The 15,869-nt window shown below is 55.7% G+C and overlaps 1 protein-coding gene across 5 annotated transcripts in view; it reads left to right on the forward strand.

The window, feature by feature from the left end:
- Nucleotides 1–15,869, forward strand: part of NEK6 (NIMA related kinase 6) — an 86,169-nt gene that overhangs the window by 30,191 nt on the left and 40,109 nt on the right. For 3 of the 5 annotated variants that reach the window (XM_049637661.1, XM_049637677.1, XM_049637652.1), the window contains one exon: nucleotides 10,435–10,552. In XM_049637661.1, the coding sequence (XP_049493618.1) occupies nucleotides 10,463–10,552 (90 nt within the window). In that variant the 5' untranslated portion in view covers nucleotides 10,435–10,462. Of the gene's footprint in view, nucleotides 1–922; nucleotides 1,127–2,926; nucleotides 3,103–10,434; nucleotides 10,553–15,869 lie in introns of those variants that run through there. The other 2 variants (XM_049637687.1, XM_049637671.1) reach the window with 2 other exon arrangements.

Consider the following 15,869-nt stretch of genomic DNA (forward strand, 5'->3'; position numbering starts at 1 on the left):
TCAGCCTGGGCCCTGCACACAGAGAGCAGCTGGGAAGACGTATGGAAGAAGGGAAGGCAGGGACACGCTGAGTCCTCAGCTCCAGGATCCACAGCCTTGGTGGGAGAGTATGGGTCCTGAATAAGGATGTAATAATAATGAATAGTAACTCCATTGATTGGGTGTCTATTACGTGCCGGGCCCATGGCTAAGTACTTTTGATTCATGTAACATCACGGCCCCCTCCAGCAGCCCAGGGTGGTAACGCTGGGGTACCCGCAGCTGGGACATGGCAGACCCAGGACTCCGAAGCAGGGCCGCTTCCTACCAAAGCTCTCCTCTCTGAGGCAACAAATATCTTTGTCCCAGCTTACAAAGGAAGAGACTAGAAAGGGTTAGGCTTTTCAAGGGACGGCAAGAACTTTTATACTTCTTAGCGTTTGCTGGGCCCCAGCAGGGACGGGTGGGGATGGAGTGCAAGGGACAAGGGAAGGGACACCTTGTCCTTCCCAAAGCCCAGGCTGGTTTAATCCTGCCGTCTGCTGGCAGTGTGCCTGGTTCTGGGTTGGGGGAAAGGGGTTCATAAAGAGCCTGGAGAGCACATCCCTTTGCCTGAGCATCGTAGGGTATGGAAGGGGTTAGGGAGGCTGGGTCCTGGCCACATGCTGCCACTGCTGTGCTCACGGCCCTAGCCAGCCTCTTGTCCTCCAGCCTCAGTTTCCCGGAAGGTAAAAGGGGAGCAGGACTGGGTGATCCCAGAGTGCATTCTGATTGCATTCCCAGCCTGCTGGTTTGGGGCACACTTGTGTTTTCCTAGACTGTCTGGTGGCCGCTGCCATCAGATTCCAGTCCCTGGTGACCATAGGGCTCCCCGGTGGCTGTGACAAGTTCCATTCACCACGGAGGTGGCAGTGGAGTTATTTTTGGAGCAGCGGGTGGTGGGGGAGTTTCCTTTTGGCAGGGACTGGGGATGGGAGTCTCGGGCAGGGGAAGTCCCACACCGAGACAGGGCCGGCCCCTCTTCCCTCACCCGCCCTGGCACAGAGAGGCCTCCCAGATGCCCAGAGGCCCCTGCACTGCACATACCCAACCTCGACCCTGAGCTGAGCAGCACTTCTCCTGAGCTTCTCAGGAGCCACTTTGCAAGGTACTGGCCTCTGCCCTGTCTCCAGCTACGGGGAAGCCCTCACTCTTTCCTGCTGCCACCTTTGCCGCAAGGGTGTGCACAGCAAGTGGCAGGGAGGCAGGCAGGAGAGACTTCTGGGGCCTGGACTCCTGGGGTACCTGACCTGGCTGTACCTCTGTCACTGCTGCTCACTTGATCATCCGCCTGGTGGGGGCTGCCAGCGGGGGTCAGCACCATCTCCAGCCTGGCATGACCTTTGCCACCACCCAGCTTGGGGGTGAGGGCAGTTGTCAATACCAGGTTTCACACTGTGCGTTCGCGGGCTCTGCCAGAAGCCCTGAGGTTATGAGGGAGGCAGAAAAAATTCTTTTATTTCTCCCGGGTGAAGTTCGGCTGCCTGGGCTCGTGTCTGATGTCTGAGCAGTGAGTTCTCCGCAGAAGATTCTCCCACCAGGGATAGCTCTCCCTTCAAACCTTAAGACGGGGGCAGGAAACCAAATAAGGCGAGGCAAGGGGGTCAAGAACGTCCCACGTGTGGAAATCCCTGGGTGGGATTATGGTGGCTCCCAGGGCATGCTTTTCCCAAACACCGAAGCTGGGGGCCGGTCCGCTGGGTTTCCTCCTTTGGTTATTGGTTGTCAAGGCAGTAGTTATGGTCTAAGACAGGAGATGGGGGTAGAGGAATTTCTCCCTGAAATTATCCATTGCCAGTGGCCCCTGCGATGAGCTGGCCCCAGGACCTCAGGCTTCTCCTTTCTGGCCTCTGGCGTTTACGGACTAGATGAGAGCCATTTACCTGGCCCTCCCTTTGTGGCCTGCTGGGGCTGCAGAGATGAGTGGCTTGGTCTCTGCCTTCAAGGAAATCTTCATCTGGGGAGGGAAAAGCATGTGAACAGGCAGCGACAACACCAGGACAAAGGCTGTGGAGCCAAGGAGTAGCTGACTGAGGGAGTCCAGGAAAACTACCTGGAGGAGGTAGCCCAGGTTGGGTTCTGAAGCAGGAGCCAGGTTTGCCTGGAGGCAGTTCATGCCAGGGAGGGGGAGCAGAGTCCACGAAGGCCTTGAGGAGAGACTGAGGTCATTTATCTAAAGGGCAGGGGTCCTTGGGATGGTGGGATTGCCCAAGGGGTGAGTGAGTGAGATCCCAGCTTCCTCCAGCTCCGAGGTGGTCTCCAAGGATTGCCCCAAGCGAATGAGATTAAAGCCCAGACTTTGGAGGGAGTTAGGTTTCGGTTCAAACACAGGACTTGCCATCCTGCTGGAGGCCGGGGCTTGGTGGGTCACTTCTCTGTGCCTTGGTTTCTCCTTCCGTGAAACGGGGTCATTGCAGACCTCACAGCGGGGATGTGCTGAGGTGCCGCGTTGGCCCAGAGGAAGTGCCAAGTGTCTTCCTCTTCCCAGCGGGTGGGATGAGGCATGGCCTTCACCAGGTCCTGGAGCCAAAGGCCTTCCTGGACGGAAACCAGTTGCCTCACTGCTCCTTTAACTGAAGGACGAGATGTGTCCCGCTCCTATATATATATTTTTTCTCCCCAGAATCGAGTTTTATTAAACAAGCAGGAGGAAATGAAAGGTGATTAGGAACCTTCTCAATTTTAAAAAGGCTCTGGGAAGCCCTGCAGTGTGAGGGAAGGTCTGTTTTGAGTGGCTCGGTGATTTCTGTCTGATCTGAGGGGGGCCCTGTGCACCAAGGCGCACTTTTCTTGCTTGGGTTTCAGGAGCGTGGGAGGAACCGCCGGCTTCCCCGCCCTGGCTGGTCAGAAGTTTATTCAGCCTGCTCCCTCGGCCAGGCCCTGGGCGAGACACTGACGGTTTAGAGATGACCACACAGATGGGTTTCCTGTTTGAAAGGCCAGCAGAGGAGGAAGAGAGAATGACCAAGAAATCAGTTAGACGCCAGCAGATGGGGAAGGGGGGCCTTGGTAGCGCCCCACTGCCCCTGCGTGCCCGCTCTTCAGGGTTCAACTGTTGCTTCTCTATGGACGGAGACATCTGAGGTGAGACTTTACCAAGACCTCCCAGGAAGTGTCAAGTCTGAGTAGGACCCAGGATCTGGTCCTGATGTACGGGTGGGACTTTGCCACACGGGTATGTGGTCAGGAAGGGGAGGCCCTTCTGTTCAGGGGCCTGGGGTGGGGTGGAGGAGTTGGGAAATGCAGGAGGGCAGGCCCATGCCGGCCGGGCAGGACTTGGAATGCCGTGTCCAGGCACGTGGGCCTTGGCCTGGGGAGCTGTGGGTGGGAAGCAGCAGATTGGGATTTGTGTGTTCAGGGGAGGGAACCTTCCCGTTGTGGGCTGGCGGTTGGGTTACGAGGCAGGAGATCAGCTGCCGACCTCTAGGTTCTGCAGGCCCACCCTGTACAGAGGTCCTGCCATCCTGGAAGGACGGGGCTGGTCGCGGTCCCGTGTCTTAGAGAAGACAGTCTTCTACTGGTCCTGGAGCTGAGGAATCGGAGCGGCGTGTGTGGCTTTGGGGGTGGGGAGTGAGGGGACATAGGACCAGTCAGGAAACCAGACACCATCTGTGGCTCATCCCCTATGGCTCCCAGGCCCCCATGACTCTGGCCTGAGATCTGGCTGCTTCCTGTCAAATGATGAATGGGTAACGTCTGCTTATCCCAAGACCAGAAGAGAAGTGAGGCCAGGGTGGGGGAAGGACGCAGCAGCCAGAACCAAACCTCTGGGCCAGAATTCACTCACTCACTCACTCACTCACTCATTCATTCATTCATTCACTCTCCCAAGGCAGTATGGACCAGGGGAGTCACACAGACTTGGCTTCAAGGGTCAGTTCTGCCTGTTGTGTGCTGTGTGACCTTGGGCTCATCACTTAACCAGTCTGAACTTGTGTGTCCTCTTCTGCACAATGCGGATTATAGCAGCCGCCACCTAAGGTTGCCGTAAGGGAGCAGGGTACGCACAGCACTGGGCACGGGCCGGGTACAAACACAGCACAAGCTCCATTAGTGGCGGCTGTTGTTATGTTCTCCCCACCAGCCGGTCTGCGTGGGTAGGACATTCCTTACGGCCCCAGGCCTCGTCCTGGGACATGAAGTCAGTGGAGTTTCTTTGGTTGTTCACGGCCTTGCTGGTCTGAGAAGCACGTTTAAATGGCAGCATTCTCTGATGTGTAGATTCTGGCAAGGGCTGTTTCTCCTCAGAGCCTCAGTTTCCTCATCTGCAAAATGGGGGTGATGGCACCTCTTGGGCTTCTTGGGAGCTGTTCAGGTGACTCAGCTCAGGGGAGGAGCTCGAAGTGGGTGTTGTGGTGCTGAAGCTGGTCTAACCTTGACCCCACCAGCGGCCAGGCTCCGCGAGCTGCCGCGTTTCCTGGCTGGGCCTCGGATCTCCGTAAGTGAAGGGGTGTGTTAGGCAGTGCTGGCCTGTGGCGTCTCTCCTCTCTGGGTTGGCCGACGGCTTCGGGCGGTGGGCATCCATCCTGGGCTTCCGCCACCGGGAGCCTGCTGGACAGACGGAAAGTCCCTGGTGCCCACGCTGGTGTTGGGTCACTTGTTCAGGGAGGAAAGGGGAGGGTGGAAAGTCACAGTGATAGTTTCCTGCATTGGGAAAACAACCAGTAAAGCTGTTCACTCCGCTGGAAGGTCCGAGAGGGGCCTTCCTCAGGGAAACTGGCGTGGGGGCTGGCTTCCAGTGGAGGCTGAGCCTCAGAGGCTGAGGGCCTGGCAGAGCCTGGCAGCCGGGGAGCCGCGTTGGCCTTCACCACTCCCACCCCCGAGTGAGGGGCAGTGACGCCCCTGCCTCAGTTGACAGACCCAGAATGTGGCCGGGCTCAAAGTCTCGCGGTCATCAGGAGGACCCGACCTGCGTGCACACGTTTTGAGAAGGGCAGGCAGGACACGCTGTTTCTGCCTCAGGGTCTGGGAACAAAGTGGGGTATAAACACATACTTGCGCCCACACAGTGTAGGAATGCACCACCATGAGACCCCCAACACACAGATCCTCACGCGCACAGACCCCCCCTGAACCCGCCCCAAGCCGGGGCCTCGCCCTGAGCCTTCCTGAGCCTACCTGGAGTCTTGAGTCATCTTTCACGGGGAGGGCAAGGGCCCCACTGAGCTGCCAGCCTCCGCGAGGTGTGGCATTTGTCAGTAGGGTAAGGAGGGACACGACTCTTCTAGGTGAAGTTTCCAGAAGTTGGGAGGCAAGGTCCAGGTGACAGTCCTGGTCAGAGAGGCCACTGGAGAAACCTCACTACCCAGCCCAGAAGCCGATCCCTTCCAGGGAGCGCCCAGATGAAACCCAGGCCCCGTATTAGTAAGAGCCTTGTCCAAAGGCCAGGGCTTGGAGGAGAGTTTCGGGGGGCTTTGCGAAGGTAGCCACGCTTCACATGAGTGATAAAAGCATTTGTTCCAGAGTGGTCCTAAGGAGGACATGCAGTGAGGCAGAAAGAGCAAGATCTGGGGGCCAAGAGCCCCAGCTCTGTCACTTACCAGCTACGTGATCCTGGGCAAGTCCCTACCCCTCTCTGAGCACCAGTTCCCGTGTCTGTCACATGGAGGCGATCACTCAGCCCTCTGTTGCCCAGTGAGGGTTAGTGATAACCATAGTGGGAGCGACTGGCATCTCAGAGGGCCTTCACTGTGTCGGGCTCTGCTGTAAGCATTTACATCTGGTAACATGTTTAATTCTCTCAGTGACCCTAAGAGGAACATCTTACTTGTTAGCCCCATTTTCCAGATGAGGAAACTGAGACACTGCGTGGTTAAAGGAAGCCAGGCCAGGATTTGAACCTAGGCAGTTGGACTCCCCAGCAGGCCTTGCTTAAACCCTTAGATGCATCCTGATTCGGTCCCCGGGCACCTGGTAGACGCACACACATTGAGAACCCAGGCTGGGAGCCACACTGTGCATCCTCCCTGCCTTGGAAATGCAGGGCCCTTGCTTCCTGTAGAAGAAAGGCCCTTGCTTCCTGTAGAAGAAAGGCCCTCTTTTAGGTGGCCCTCAGTGTGGTCTGTGCCTGGGTCTCACATTCCACGGATTTTTGGCCCCTGACTTGGGCTTTGGCTGCCTGGGCCTCATTGTTCTGCAACTTGGCGGGAGCCACCAGGCACAGGCAGCCAGCTTGCTCCCTGTGCTACCCAGAGATGCCCATGAGATGCCCATGAGTGCTGAGGGACTTTCCCTGCTCTCTGTGTCTGTGTGCCTCGGCCTTTCTGCATCAACACTCCCTAAGAAGCAGTTTTGGGCAGGAATTTCCAGGGTGAAGGGGTTGGGTTTCCAGTGAGGTATAGACGGACAGAATGCAAAATCTCTGAAATCCAGCACCCCTGGAGAGCGAGAGGCAGTGGCTATCTTGGACCCAGGAAGGCTTTGGAGTCAGTGAGAGTAAATCTCCCCATGCAGCTTACTGGCCACATGACCTGCAGCCTCCCTTCTCTGAGCCTGTGTCCTCATCTATAAAATGGGTCTCCCAACAGCCCCAGGATGCAAGGGAAAGATCTGGCCCCCCGGAAAAAACTGAAGGTTCTTTTCAGAGAACCTTCCATGCCTTTCTCCCAACCATCCCCTCTTCCTTCTCTACCTCCCTCCCTCCCTTCCCACTCCTTCTCTCCTCCCCCTTCCTCCTCCTCCTCTCCTCCCCCCCTCTCCCCTCCCCCCCCCCCTTCCCTCTTCCCTCCTTCCCCTGTGTAGTGTCCCTCTCTGACACTTGGGACTCTGTGGCTTGCAGAGTCCCCCTTGGCTGCTTCTTTCCTAGAACAAAGGCCCCTCTTCCTCACTGGGGAGAGCATGGAGCCGCCCTTCCATTAGGTTCTGGACAGAAACGCTCCGAGGCACAGTAATTTACCAAAGCTCCAGGGGGTTGGCAGAAAAGGTACCAGGGACGGCAGAGCTGAGTCACCATGGTGCCACCCCAAAGGGCATGGACCCTGGGGGCTCCTGTGTGTGGGGCCCCTGTGGGGGAAATGGCCCCTCGTGCCCCTCACCCCTGCCCACCCAGCACAGGTCCTGTTTTTGAGGGGACTGTTTGTTCAGTGGGGAGACGACGTAGGAAGTTTTCAACTTTGTATGTAACAAAGAAAGATGATGAATTGCCACTGAGAGCCTGTGAGGAGTGCAGCGTGGTGGTTTTAGGCAACGATGCCACCGTGGGTTTGAGTCCTGGCTCCACTGCTGTGGATCTGGGAAAAATCTCTTAACCTTCTTGTGCCTTGGTTTCCTCTTCTGAAAAATGGGACAATAATAGACCCTATCTCATGGCGTTGTTAAAACGAGGTGGGCTAAGAGGAGAAGTGTATAGAGCAAGGCCTAGCATAATAAGGGTACATAATCGTTGACTTATCATTATTAATTACTCTTATTTCTGATGAGGCCAGGGACCCCTGGACAGTGCCCCCGGAGCCCCGTGTGAGGTCTGGGGTCTCCCGAGAAGCCCTGAGAGCGTGCGGTCTGCTGCCTCTGGGTGCAGATGTTGGGAGGGCGCTGTTAATACCACACGAGGTGCGGCGGGGGCGGGTAGGAATGACCCAGGCAAACACCTGCTAAGCTTCTGCCCAGTGTGGCGCCCAGGCTCCTGGCTGGTGAGTGACAGTGTTGAGATACAAACCCAGGCCCACGGGCCCCCACAGGCTGGGTGGGGTGTGATGAGGGAAGGGGCATCCAGAGTCAGCAGGTGGGCGGATAAGCAAGTACATGCGTGCACCTGGCCTCTAGGCCACTCTGGCACCTTCTAAGATAAAGACAGAACCTTCTTGCTGAAGACAGTTCTTCTCCAACCTTTCCCTGGAGGTCTCCCTAAGGGCAGAGGACGGTGAACATGTCACCCTGAGGGGTCTGGGGGTGCAGCCCCGAGCAGCCGCAGAGCCTGCAGGAGTCTCCGGTTTTATCTTAAAATGCATGCGCATTTTACATTCTGTTCCCTCCAAATCCGGTTTATTGTTGCACACGTTTACCCCCCTGAGTAACAGCGCTGCCTCGGGAAGCTGCTCGTGTTTGTCTGTTTATCCTGGGGCTCTTCCTCCTGGTCCTCACCCTGTCACCCTGGAGGCGTGCGCTCCGGTGTGGGAGCTCAGGCACAGATGGCCGGGAGATGCCGAGGGGGCTGTGGTCCCATCTCCGGAAGCCTCCGTGGCCCACATGGAGCGGGGCTCAGTGAGCGGGGCACAGGCACTGGGAGACCCGGGGACCCAGGTGGGAGGTGAATCCTGCGCTGGGACAGAGGGAGGGGTTTGATGGGGGGAGAGGCCTCAGATGTATAGACACCCCCACGGTGCCCTCCCCCTGCTGCCTATTCGAGATAAGAGAAAAAAGAGAGCAAGACATCTATCACATAAAATGCCATGTTTGTGGGTCAAAACTGGCTCCGTCTTGGCAGCTTCACAGACAGGAGACAGCACGGGCTGTGCTTTGGCGGGATGCAGCCCCCACCCTGCATGCCCTCTCCGCCGCCGGAGGCTCCCCCTGCTAGCCTGAGTTGGGTGCCTTGATTTCTGCCGTCTACTTGGTGTGCCGGAGAGCTGCTTTCCCCCCGAAACAGCTGAGGAAACGTGTGAGGGAGGAGCTGGTCCCATCTGGAGGGCAGAGGAAGCGTGGGCACTGGACCCCATCATGCCAGTGTGCAGGCTCTAGAGTGGCCGGGGGTCCCTTCGGGGGCAGAGCTGGGGAGGCAAGCATCGTGGGTCATTTGGGGCTTGGTGGACATGCTTTGATAGATCAGAAGGCATCACAGACATCCCTGAGCCTGGGAGGGCTGGATGCCACCCACTGTGGCTGGAAAAACCTACGGCGGGGAGGAAGGAAGAGATTCCCTTCCCGCAGCCCAGACACCCCTGTTAATGGGGGCATGTGTTTACTTAGGAGATATGTACCGCAGCTTGCTGAGCCACTAGACCAGGGGAAGGCTCTCTGTTTGGGATTTGGCTGGTATAGATGACCAGGTTCAAGATTGAGAGAGGCAGAGTGTGTCGGGGGAGAAAGTGATGTCTTAGGTTGGTTCCCCAGTAGCAGACCCGGAGAGGGCCAAGTGGGGAAGACCATAAGGGAGCGGGGGAGGCCCCACCCAGGGCTCTGGAGTGTGGGTTACACCTCAGAGTATCCTGACCCAAGGCAAGGGCACTGACTTTCATCTGGACCCCTTGGTCATTGACTGAGGTCATTGATTCCTAGGGACTCTGGCTCTCCAGAGGATATAGACGAAGCTGCTCCAATAGCCTGGGCCAGTCCTCAGGGGCTCTATTTGGGATGTGTCGAGTCCGTGGGACAGCCAGGGCGGGGTCTGGTAGAAGTAGAGGCAGCCAGATTCGGGGGCCTTCACCTTATGCCTGCAGTGTGACGGGTGCCTCCTGGGCGTCAGCCCCTTTCATCCTCCGCAGGCCTGGCCCTGGACACAACAAGGTGCTGCAGAAATGCCTGTGGGTGGAGGAAAGGCTTTCCTCCCAAGGAGGGCTTTTTCCCTTGCATCCAGGAGGCTCATGGTAGCCGGAGGCTGGCTCTCCCCTCCGGCTGTACAGCTGCCTCTGTGTGCCTCAGCCTTGGTCCCTGCCCCCGAGGCAGGCCTCTGCTAGGGAGGCCAGCAGAGGCTGCCTGTGACCCCGGGGGTGGAAGGGACATTGGGAGTGATTCTTAGATGGCATTTAGCACAGGCCTGGGCACCTAGTGGGAGCTTAATCAGGAGCAGCTGCTGTGGCTAGTGTCCTTGACTCTCCTGGGGGCCTCTGACGTGGCAGCCCAACCCCTGGGGGTAGAAGGGGCCGTTCCCCTGTACAGAGGGCTCTGCGCCTGCCCCGAGGTATATGCGGCACTGTGAGGGGCCCCCATGGCCTTGGCCTTCCCAGGGCTTTGTGCATCAGGGCCCAGCGAGGATGGAGAGGTTGGGTCCTTCTTGCAGCCGCTGCCTGCAGTCTGACTCACGGTCTCTCTCCTGACCACCCAGGCTGCCAACCTGGGTTTTTGTGGGGGTGGTAATGGGGGACAGGGCTTTGTAACTTTCTGCCAGGAGGCACGGGGTGGACAGTAATGTGGAAAGAACAAGGCTTTGGAGCCTAGCACTTGTGGGGTTGAATCTGGCACATCCTTGGCTGGCAGGGGGGCCACCTTTAGACTTTTCCCTGCACAGAGTGTGTTTCCACCTCCTCTATCCAGTGGGGAGAGATAACCCCAGTGACCTAGTCAGACAGGATAATGGAGGGAAAGCGTGTCACGTCGGGTATCGAGTCTTAGCCCAGGCACTGCTGGGCTGGATGGCCGCCCAGCACCCGGGCTGGTCTATCTGGAAAATGTAAAATCTGACAGTCCCGCCTCATCCCAGTGCCATCCGGCAGAGAAAGCAAACAGGCATTTGTCTAAGAAAGCCCTCGTTTTCTTTTGCAGCCTGTGCCTTGTGAGGCTGGCATGCAGGATGGCCGGACAGCCCAGCCACATGCCCCACGGAGGGAGCCCGAACAACCTCTGCCACACGCCGGGGCCCGCACACCCTCCTGACCCACAGGTGAGGCCTCTTCCTTTGTCTGCAGAGCACTGGGGATTCACCGAGGAGCACAGATCCCTGAGGCTGCTTCATCCCGGGCACTGGAGGACGCCCCTCAGCAGCCACTAGACAGAGTCGCTTCTCGAATGCATCCAAGGGTGGGAGTGGAGCTCACTGCCCACCAGCTCAGCCCTTATTTCAGTCAGCAGCACTCAGAGAAGCCTTCTCTGTGCCGGACTCTGGTCTGTCCCTGGGATTTCTGTGTGACTGGAACAGCTTTATTTCAGTGGGATCCATGCTGGGTAGAAAGGCCATGTTGTGGAGGCCCCAAGGAGAGAGTGAGGGGCTCTGGGGCAGCCTGTGCGCGGGGTCGGAAAGTGCTTCCTCGCTCTGAGCTGAGGCCAGCCTTCCTTTTGGATTTAGCTGTGCCCTGGCCCTCTTCAGCCTCTTTGTCTAGAACCAACAGAGCTTCAGGACGCTGGTTTCCTCACACCTGCCTCGGCCTTGACGTAGATCCTTGGAGAGCCAGGCAGCCACCTGCAGCTTCCCTGAAGACAGTCTCTGGGGTTCCGAGCCGCCCTCACACTCCGTGCCTTTGTGCACACTGTTCCCTGGGCCTGGGTCCCCTCCCCAACTCCTCCAGGCCTCAGTCCAAATGCTGCTGCTTCTAGGAAGCCTTCCGGCTCCACCCCACTCCTTCTTCTGTGCTGCACGGGTGCTGGGTTATGGCCACGGTGTCCCGCTGGGGAGCTGGTTTCCTGAGTCTGTCTCCCTTCCTAAACAGAGGACCTTCTAGGGCGAGGCATCACTGGTCACATCATCCCAGGCCAGGCACAGAGGAGCCCCTCGATGCCTGCTGACTGAACGAACTACAGATACGTGTAGTATAGCCCTGCCTGGCGGTGTGTGCGACGGACCCAGTTCTGCTCCTAGAAAGCACACAGCCTCCTGGGGGAGAAAGATGAGCCGGGCAGAAGAAACTCGGGGGCCCATGGAGCTCGAAAAAGGCACATGATCCAAACTAGATGGCCAGAGAGGCTTCTTGAGGAAGTGGCATACAAAGGCCTAGGGGGGACAGAGAGCCAGGGCCAGGTGCTGTAGGGTCTGGTGCACAGCCTGGAACGATGAAAAGTCAGGTCCAGGGTTGGCTTTTTCCCCAAAGCCGTGAGACCTGAATCGGGGAGATTCGGAGACAGCTACCTCCTTGAGCCATGGAAGGCTTGTACCAGCCTTTACTAACTGCCTAGTTCCTGTCAGAGGGCTTCAGGTGGGCTGGTGTTTGACCTGCTTGGCCAGGGTTGCCATGTGCAGTTGTGCAGGTGCACGCTGCACAAAGGCGCCTGGTCAAGGAGGCAGACGGGTCTGAAATCCTTCTACACCCAAGCTCCCATCAAGCCATGCTTCCCAGGGTAGAGCTGCATCAGCCCAAGGGAGGGAGCACCTTTCTAGGTTCACGCAGAGGCCAGATGTGTGAACTGGTAGACGCTGTGTCTGTGTGTGTGTGTGTGTGTGTCTGTGTGTGTGTGTCTGTGCGTGTGTGTACCCATGCTCTTGCACACACAGGCTGTCCACACACAGGCTGTCCAAGCACATCTACACTGTTCGTACTTCGTTCCCATTACTGGATGGGATGCGGGCGCATTTCCTACGTGGAATTTGGGGGCGCAGATCCCAGAAAGCCCAAAGGCCTATGGACACGGCTGGTCCAGAGTCCACCAGGACATCTCACTGATGGCTGGGGGCAGTGGGGCCTCCTCGGGTGATGTAGCAATTTGTCATATTAAGTCATTCACTAACAATTGAGTCCCCCTTGATTAATCTCCCAGAATTAGCCAGTTGCATTTTGAGCAATTAGGGTTAATTACAGCCTCATTTGGCAGAGGAGAGAGCCCCGTAATTATTTCACGAACAAGGCGAGGCGGCGGCGGGCTGCGGCGGCCGCAGCGTCCAGGCCTCTCGCCACACATGCTGGAGTGGGTAATGACATAGTTAAGTGTAATTAGACGCGATTACTCGTCGTTGGGCAGCGGCTGTCGGTGAAGGTGCCCCCACACCCACCAGCATCTGGCCGGGTTTGCAGAACTAGGGTCCACAGCCGTGTTCACACCGGCACTGTTGCAGGTTCGGGCGGGAATGAAGACAGACGCTTCCTCTCTCCTCCACTCAGGAAGCACCGGTATTTAAACACCAGCTGGGGAGACATCAGGGCCCGAATCTTGCCAGTTTCGGGCCATAGAAACTCCTCAAATTGATCACAGAGGCATTTTCCTTCGGGGCAGGACACGCTGCTGTTTCCCTGAAATCATCCTTAGAGGAAGGAGCCAGGGCCCACAGTGACAAAAATACTGTGCTCTAGACCAGGTGGGGCTCACTTCCCAACTCCATCCGTCACCAGCCAGGTGACATTGGGTAAAAGACCGGTCTGAGCCTCGGTTCCTGCATCTGTAAAATGGGGCTGTATACTTTAAAGCATCATGGCGTCTGACATTGTGGGTGTCAAGGAGATGTGTGTCACTGATTTTACTCTTTTTTCAAAGTTGACTTATTGAGAGAGAGAGCATGAGTGTGAGTTGGGGAGGGGCAGAGAGAGAGAAGGAGAAAGAGAATCCCAAGCAGGCTCCTCACTGTCACAACAGAGCCTGGTGTGGGGCTCAATCTCACAAACAGTGAGATCATGACCTGAGCTGAAACCAAGAGTCCCCCCACCTTAACTCACTGAGCCACCCAGGCACCCCTGTCACTGATTTTATTCTCATATTTTAACATTCATTTTAATTTTCACGACTCAGGAGCCCAGAGTTGGAAATACCCACAGTGTCAAAAGAACAACTTAACAAACACTCAAAACTGGTTTCGTTAACTTTCTGTGCTGCAGGCTAATGGTTTGTCATTTCAAGGAGCTTGCTAGCTGTGAGAGCTGTCAGCTTATGAAAATATGTTTGCTGAACCCAGTGGAATCACATGTGAAATCATTGAGATTTCAGATGAATGAATGAATGAGTGAGTGAATGAATGAATGAATGAACAAACGAATGAATGCAGTTGAGAAAAAGCTTTAATGTCCCGATGCTTTATGATTTTACCAGTGTGCTGCAGACCGTTTTTGTCAGGAATGAAACATAGCTGACCCACTAAGAACCACGTGAATTTCCAAGAAGGAGAAAGGTGCTCTTGTCTGAGAAAGCCCTGGTTAATGTGTCTTCCATCTGGAAAGTCTTTGCAAACCTGCTTGGGGCATGCCAAGTTCAGTTACATTCGGCCCTATTCAGAGAAAGAGGAATGCGCGTTACTTTTCACGGGATGGATAGACAGCTGCCTCTTAGATCTGAATCACACAGGCCAAAATCTTTATAAAAATCTTCCCAAAGCAGTGTTGGTAGTTAGGTAAGATTTAATGGCCAAATATTAACAGCTTTTAAAATTCAAGAAGTGTTTGCCGACGTGTCATAAATTCAGCAAGGACCTGTCTCATTTCTGCCTTGGGTCTGCTAAGGAGCCCCACACAGAAGTAGAGACAGTCCGTACGAGAGGTGGAAGGCCCCACGGAGGAATGGGTAGATGCTGAGGGAGCCCAGAGGGTGGGGTGGGACGGGGGAGCTCTAGAGGGATGATGTGTGGGCTGGCAACGATCAGGAGTTTGGGGCAGGACGGAGAGGATGTCCCAGGAAGAGGAAGGAGCCAGTCTTGAAGGTGCAGGACCAGTCAGGTTAGGCAGGTGTTTAAATGCCAGTGCTTCCTGGTGTTGATGAAAGGCTGTGTCCTCAGGAATTGAGTCTATAGTGAATGAATGATGAGCCCATTAAGGGTCTTAGGTGGACAAGGGAGTTTGCGTTTTTGAAAGAACACCGGTTGCTGGAGCTCAAGGCACAAGTAAGGTGAAAATAGGAGGAAGCCTGCCTTCCCTTCCCTTCCCTGTCTCGGTCTTAAACGGCTGAACACAGGGAGAAAAGATTCCAGAGACTTCCGGGGGGGAAAGGCAACTGCACTTGGTAACTGAAGGGGTGAGGGAGAGAGAAGTCGAGGATGTATCCAACCTCGTGGTGGAATGACTGACGCTCTCTATGCCTTTCCCCTTTCAAGTCTTGGCTTGTTAGTCATCGGGGCTGGTTCCCAGATTCTTTTATGTATGTTTAAGCTCAGCTTTCTCTGAGCTCAGTTAGTGGGAATTGTCCTGGGGGATGCACCGCAGCTGAGATGATTCTAGGTTTGTTACCAGGTGACTTCCAAGTTTTGGGCATGTTGCTCACTGTTCCCACGCGCCTGTGGCCCTCGGAGCAGAGTCTAGACTTTCAGGTTGGGACAGTCATGGCGGCCATGGTGCCAGTAGTGACACCTGGCATTGACCTCATTCCATCCTCCTCTGACTCAGAGAACCAGGTCTTATTCAGAACTCTGTTTCACAGGGAAGGAAATCGAGGTGAATAACGTGTGCGTTTTGCTCTTGAGGGGCAGAGGCAGGAGTCACCCCGGGTCCTGGGGCCCCACGGCACCCCTCCTTCTCGTCACGAGATCTACGAGAGGGAAGATGAGCCTTGGGCTTGAAATTAGCCAGATTGTGAAGAGCTGAGCAGGGATGGCCTCGTGAAGAGCCTGACAATATGGACTCTCTGTAAATCATGCCCCTCTTCTGTGTAACAGATTTAAAACACATCACCGTATACACGTATACCGAACCCATTAGAAGTTCCCTACACACAATGTCAGATGTCTTTAAAGGTGAAATTCGTTTACAGGAAATGTCATTCTGATGAAGTATGCTTTTTAAAATCACAGAAACAGTTGCCTTAAAATTAATGATGCATTGCAAATATCAGGGGAAAAAAAAGACCCATTCAGTGTAAAGATGATTAAAATTCAGGTCAGAAGTCTGACTTAGTCAGGCTAAATTTTTTAATGAGATTTCAGAAAATTAATTGGGCGAATGCATTTTTATTCTTTTAACATGTAATTTTATGCTCCTTTTTTTTTTTTTTTTTTTAAGGATTTGTCGATGGCTGAGGCTTATTGTGGTTCAAACATTTTAAACTCAACTTAGCGCAGGATGGGAGGTGTTCGTGGCCTAATTTGATCTGACTTGCAGAAGAGAGCCTGGGTTTCTCTGAGCTTTCTGGGGAGGGGCTGTCCTGGGGTGGTTCACTAGCCCGCCATGTCTGGCCTTGGCCTGAGAAGCCTGGTGGTATTTCTTGGGGGAGGGATGGGATCAGGGAATGAGGGGACTCCTGGTTCAGCCGAGCCTCCTGCTGCCCAGGGAGTCGCCCAGAGGCTCTTCTTCTCTCTGAGATGGTGTTTCCCCCGCGGGCTCACTGCAGCTAGCACCAGAGCGGGTCAGCACCCCTGC

Source organism: Panthera uncia, chromosome D4, assembly GCF_023721935.1.
Source record: "Panthera uncia isolate 11264 chromosome D4, Puncia_PCG_1.0, whole genome shotgun sequence".
Lineage (NCBI taxonomy): Eukaryota > Metazoa > Chordata > Mammalia > Carnivora > Felidae > Panthera > Panthera uncia.